This window comes from Hyla sarda, chromosome 8 (genome assembly GCF_029499605.1).
Source record: "Hyla sarda isolate aHylSar1 chromosome 8, aHylSar1.hap1, whole genome shotgun sequence".
NCBI classification, from domain to species: domain Eukaryota; kingdom Metazoa; phylum Chordata; class Amphibia; order Anura; family Hylidae; genus Hyla; species Hyla sarda.
Genome location: NC_079196.1, coordinates 21,110,930 through 21,117,735, shown reverse-complemented (window position 1 = coordinate 21,117,735; position 6,806 = coordinate 21,110,930). Strand labels below are relative to the sequence as shown.

The 6,806-nt window shown below is 45.0% G+C and overlaps 1 protein-coding gene across 1 annotated transcript in view; it reads left to right on the top strand.

The window, feature by feature from the left end:
- The first annotated feature begins 4,062 nt into the window (after nucleotides 1-4,062).
- Nucleotides 4,063-6,806, top strand: part of TMEM163 (transmembrane protein 163) — a 174,997-nt gene continuing 172,253 nt past the window's right edge. The window contains exon 1 of the mRNA XM_056533239.1: nucleotides 4,063-4,578. Within this exon, the coding sequence (XP_056389214.1) occupies nucleotides 4,392-4,578 (187 nt within the window). The 5' untranslated portion in view covers nucleotides 4,063-4,391. The remainder of the gene's footprint in view (nucleotides 4,579-6,806) is intronic.

The following is a 6,806-nucleotide window of genomic DNA, read 5'->3' as shown; positions in this document are numbered from 1 at the left end:
AATCTGCTATGCTAAGTGGGAGCTAATATTGGTATTGGCAGGAGCCCCACAGAACAGTAAATATCAAGATGCTTTAGAAGGGGTCACTTCCAGGCCGGATTGTTTGCTCTTTCTTCAGGTTACATCATTTCTTGACATGCTCCATTTATGGAAGTTTTTTCTTCTTCTAGGACTTATAGGTAAAAAAACAAAAAGATCCCATTATTGCTCTAACTATAGGTGTACAGAAGAGTTATTCATGTCTAGGTCCTGATCTTTGGTGGTTTATAGGCTCCAAATACTGCATAAAAGACCAGTTACACAACCGCTATCTATCTATCTATCTATCTATATAAAAAAGAACTTCAATGCAGCACTTCCATATGGTGAAAAAAGGTGAAAAAATCTAAAACATCATAATGTTATCTATCTATCGATCTATCTCATATCTATCTATCTATCTATCTCATATCTATCTATCTATCTCATATCTATCTATCTATCTATCTATCTCATATCTATCTATCTATCTCATATCTATCTCATATCTATCTATCTATCTCATATCTATCTATCTATCTCATATCTATCTATCTATCTCATATCTATCTCATATCTGTCTATCTATCTATCTCATATCTATCTATCTATCTCATATCTATCTATCTATCTCATATCTATCTATCTATCTCATATCTATTTATCTCATATCTATCTATCTCATATCTATCTATCTTATATCTATCTATCTATCTCATATCTATCTCATATCTGTCTATCTCATATCTGTCTATCTCATATCTATCTATCTCATATCTATCTCATATCTATCTCATATCTATGTATATCTATCTCATATCTATCTATCTATCTATCTATCTATCTATCTCATATCTATCTATCTATCTTATATCTATCTATCTCATATCTATCTATCTATCTTATATCTATCTATCTCATATCTATCTATCTCATATCTATCTATCTATCTATCTATCTCATATCTATCTATCTATCTCATATCTATCTATCTCATATTCAGGGCTGGCCCTAAAATGGGTCCAGTTAGGTCCATTGGACCCTGGCGGCACTCTGAGAAGATTTTTAACCTCTTAAGGACCAAGGTCATACCTGCACGCCCTTGTCCCGCTTCCGAACTGTGAAGCGAGCTCAGCGGCATCATAGCCGGTTGGTCCTGACTGCTATCAGGCCAATGCCCGGCATTAACCCTTAAAGGAGATGTCTGGTGTGGACTTTTCCTATTCCATTCTGCCCGGGCTGCAAAAAAAGAGAAAACAAACTTTCACTTACCTTCCTACATTCCCCCGGAGCTTCGTAACAGCTGATCGGTCAGCCGGGCTGTCTGCTTCCTACTTCCCTTAGCCCGGAATGTCACATGGTGCTTCAGCCTATCACCAGCCGCAGCGATGTCCCGCCTCAGCCGATAATAGGCTGAAGCACCATGTGACGTACCAGGCTAAGGGAAGTAGGAAGCAGACAGCCCGGCTGACCGATCAGCTGTTATGAAGCTCTGGAGGAACGTAGGAAGGTAAGTGAAAGTTTATTTTCTCAATTTTTGCAGCCTGGGCAGAATGGAATAGGAAAAGTCCACAGCGGACATCTCCTTTAAGACACTTCGCTCCCATGGCAGCTTTACAGGAGCTATGCTCTCATACTGCCCCTGCACTGCCGCCTCTTTATAGAAGCAATAGGACATCCTCCTGTCTTTTATTCTGCTAGAACCCTTCATTCTTGGTCCTGACTGTACCCCTTATTTATGGATGGGGCATATACAGCTGAGCATTTATGGACTGTACATAGGGATGGCATTATCGGCAGACCCTAATCCTGAATTCTGTTTGTGCATATAATAATCCCCTAAACTGGATATTTTGGGGATCCCACCTCCCATTGCAGCATCTAGAACAGCAGTCTTCATACTGTGGACCTCCAGATTTTACAGAACTACAACTCCCAGAATGCCTGGAAGCCAACCCCATAAACTGGACATTTTGGGGGTCCCGCCATTAACTGCAGCATCTGAAGCAATGTTCTCCAAACTGTGGACCTCCAGATGTTGCCAAACTAAAATCCCAGAACACACTGAGAGTCAATCTCATATGCTGGATATTTTGGGGGTCCCACCTTCCATTGCAGCAACTGGAACAGTGGTCTCCAAACTGTGGACCTCCAGATGTTGCCAAACTAAAATCCCAGAACACACTGAGAGTCAATCTCATATGCTGGATATTTTGGGGGTCCCACCTTCCATTGCAGCAACTGGAACAGTGGTCTCCAAACTGTGGACCTCCAGATGTTGTAAAACTACAACTCCCAGCATGCCTAAACAGCCAGTTCTGTGTGTCCCACCATTAACTGCAGCATGTGGAGCACTGGCCTTCAAACTGTGGACCTCCAGATGTTGCTAAACTACAACTCCCACCATGCTCGGACAGCCAATCCCATTTGCTGGATATTTTGGGGGGTCCCACCTTCAATTGCGACATCTGGAGCAGTAGTCTTCAAACTGTGGACCTCCAGATGTTGCAAAACTACAACTCCCAGCATGCCTAAACACCCAGTTCTGTGTGTCCCACCATTAACTGCAGCATCTGGAGCCCTGGCCTTCAAACTGTGGACCTCCAGATGTTGCAAAACTACAACTCCCAGCATGCCCGGCAGGGCATGCTGGGAGTTGTAGTTTTGCAACATCTGGAGGTCCACAGTTTGGGAAACTGCTAATCTAGATGCTGCAACTGAAGGCGGGACTCACAAAATATCCATTTTAAGGGATTGACTGTCCAGGCATGCTGGGAGTTGTAGTTTTGCCACAGCTGGAGGTCCACAGTTTGGGAAACCGCTAATCTAGATGCTGCAACTGATCCAGTTTAAGGGATTGACTGTCCAGGCATGCTGTGAGTTGTAGTTTTGCAACATCTGGAGGCCCACAGTTTGTAAAACCGCTAATCTAGATGCTGCAACTGAAGGCGGGACACACAAAATCTCCAGTTTAAGGGATTGACTGTCCGGGCATGCTGGGAGTTGTAGTTTTGCCACAGCTGGAGGTCCACAGTTTGAGAAACCGCTAATCTAGATGCTGCAACTGATCCAGCTTAAAGGACAACTGCAGCAGCATTACACTTATCCCCTATCCACAGGATAGGGGATAAGTGTTAGATCACGGGGGTCCGACCGCTGGGACCCCCTGCGATCTCCCTATTGGGGCGCCGCCATAAGTGCTCATGGTGAGCGCTAAGGCGCGTAGCGTCGACCTAGAGGTCGACGGTAACGCCCCGTCTCCTCCCCGTCCCCATACAGTTCTATGGGGGAGGCACGAACGCTGCCTCCCCGCCTCTCCCATAGAGATGTATGGAGGAGGCGTGCCAGCCACAACGTCATGCTGCGGCTGGCACGCCCCCTGCACGGGAGACCCGCGGCCCCGTACAGGAGATTGCCGGGGGCCCCAGCGGTCGGACCCCCCGCGATCAAACACTTATCCCCTATCTTGAGGATAGGGGATAAGTGTTTGTAACGCTGCAGATGTCCTTTAAGGGATTGACTGTCCGGGCATGCTGGGAGTTGTAGTTTCGCAACATCTGGAGGTCCACAGTTTGGGAAACCGCTAATCTAGATGCTGCAACTGATCCAGCTTAAGGGACTGACTGCCCGGGCATGCTGGGAGTTGTAGTTTTGCCACAGCTGGAGGTCCACAGTTTGGGAAACCACTGATCTAGATGCTGCAACTGAAGGCGGGACTCACAAAATATCCAGCTTAAGGGACTGACTGCCCGGGCATGCTGGGAGTTGTAGTTTTGCCACAGCTGGAGGTCCACAGTTTGGGAAACCGCTGATCTAGATGCTTCCTCTCCTAAGCACATTGCTCTCTGTCAATAAGAGGCTTTGCAATATTTATGAAGGTTTGCTGCTCTGTCTGCAAAGCCCCTTCTATAGGATCTCACCACCTTAGGTATCTCAGGGTCCCAGATGTCATGCAGCATCTGTGACCCCTCCCTGCCTGAGCTATGGATGGGGTTTTATACATTGATAGGATTCAACCCTACTCCATCCCAAACTGGATATTAGAGAATCTCAGCCCCCTATAGTGCCCTTTGCATTTAGTCACTGGATACCATGCAATGTGCACAGGGCTGGTATTGGAAGCAGGACCCCCCATTCCAGCTGTGGCCCCCCTATGAGTGTGTGGGACAGTCACCTGCCTGTCTCCCCCCCTGCAGAGCTGAGTGATGCTGCAGCCTGAGCTCAGACTATAGGAGGCAGGATTCAGTGCTGTCCTCCTCTGCCAGGCTGCAGCCCTCTCCCTTACACTAGTAGTGATCCAGCAGCCTCCAGTGCACACACAGCACCCACCCTCTCCTCACACCTGGGTGCCACATTCCTCCTCTCCAGCCATCATGGACCCCTTTGACACAGAGCTCTGCTATCCCCCGGACCCCAGCGTTGTGCAGCCCAATTGTAACGGGCAACCACGTCCAGAGCAGCCCCCCAGCAAGACCCTGGAGGTCCCAGTCCAGATGGATAGAGATCAGCAGATGAAGATGAGTGAGAGCGGCCAGTTCAGTGACCTGGTGGAGAACAGAGGTGGGTGAGTCCCTGCAACTTGTCCCGGCCACATACAGGTGCAGGGGAGTATTTTTTTTGGGGGGGTCCCAACTTAAGCAACTTTAGTGCTGTCCAGTCCCAGCAGCTGCACAGGGGTTAATCAGGGTCAGAACTAGTGGACAGTCCAGGACTGGGACCCTCTATGACAGTGTTTTCCAACCAGGGTGCCTCCAGCTGTTGCAAAACTACAACTCCCAGCATGCCCGGACAGCCAACGGCTGTCCGGGCATGCTGGGAGTTGTAGTTTTGCAACAGCTGGAGGCACCCTGGTTGGGAAACACTGCTCTATGACCTGCTGTCTACTACACAACCCATGCAATGGTGACATACTGTACAGGGTGTGTGATTGCAACATTGTATCAATAATCGAAAATCAATTTGCATTGTATTGTATCGATAATCGGAATCAGATCTAATTCTGCATTGTATCCGACCCCCCTAATATATCTGGCATGGGGTCTTGTGGTCTTTACATTTTATCTGAAACCCCAGGATCACTACGTTCTGCAGACTCCATTGTATCAGGTCGCTCTGTCCGCCGATGGTTACATTGTATCAGGTCGCTCTGTCCGCCGATGGTTACATTGTATCAGGTCGCTGTGTCCGCCGATGGTTACATTGTATCAGGTCGCTGTGTCCGCCGATGGTTACATTGTATCAGGTCGCTCTGTCCGCCGATATAGTTGTTAGACAGTCTGTATACGACCTTGTGGGATTTTGGTACTACCGAGGCATAGGTATCACCAGATTATCTATCTATCTATCTATCTATCTCATATCTATCTATCTATCTATCTATCTATCTATCTCATATCTATCTATCTATCTCATATCTATCTATTTATCTATCTATTTATCTATCTCCTATCTATCTATCTATCTATCTATCTATTTATCTATCTCATATCTATCTATCTATCTCATATCTATCTATCTATCTCATATCTATCTATCTCATATCTATCTATTTATCTATCTCATATCTATCTAATTTCTATCTATCTCCTATCTATCTATCTATCTATCTCCTATCTATCTATCTCCTATCTATCTATCTATCTATCTATCTATCTCCTATCTATCTATCTATCTATCTATCTATCTATCTCCTATCTATCTATCTATCTATCTCATATCTATCTATCTATCTATCTATCAATCTCATATCTATCTATCTATCTATCTATCTATCTATCTCATATCTATCTAATTTCTATCTATCTATCTATCTCCTATCTATCTATCTATCTATCTATCTCCTATCTATCTCCTCTCTATCTATCTATCTATCTCATATCTATCTATTTATCTATCTCATATCTATCTAATTTCTATCTATCTATCTCATATCTATCTATCTATCTATCTCCTATCTATCTATCTATCTATCTATCTATCTATATATCTATCTATCTCCTATCTATCTATCTATCTCATATCTATATATCAATCTATCTATCTATCTCATATCTATCTATTTATCTATCTCATATCTATCTATCTTTCTATCTATGTATCTGTTTACTCTATCTTATGTATCTATCTCATATCCATCCATCCACCTTCTGTCCATGATCAGTGATCTCTACATTGTATCAGCTCCCTGATAAATGACATTTGAACCCTACATTGTTACATATATATGATACATATACACTGCTCAAAAAAATAAAGGGAACATCTAAACAACACAATGTAACTCCAAGTCAATGACACTTCTGTGAAATCACACTGTCCACTCAGGAAGAACACTGATTGACAATCAATTTCACATGCTGTTGTGCAAATGGAACAGACAACAGGTGGAAAATATAGGCAATTAGCAAGATACCCCCAATAAAGGAGTGGTTCTGCAGGTGGTGACCACAGACCACTTCTCAGTTCCTATGCTTCCTGGCTGATGTTTTGGTCACTTTTGAATGCTGTCGGTGCTTTCACACTAGTGGTACCATGAGACGGAGTCTACAACCCACACAAGTGGCTCAGGTAGTGCAGCTCATCCAGGATGGCACATCAATGCGAGCTGTGGCAAGAAGGTTTGCTGTGTCTGTCAGCGTAGTGTCCAGAGCATGGAGACGCTACCAGGAGACAGGACAGTACATCAGGAGACGTGGAAGAGGCCGTAGGAGGGAAACAACCCAGCAGCAGGACCGCTACCTCTGCCTTTGTGCAAGGAGGAGCAGGAAGAGCACTGCCAGAGCCCTGCA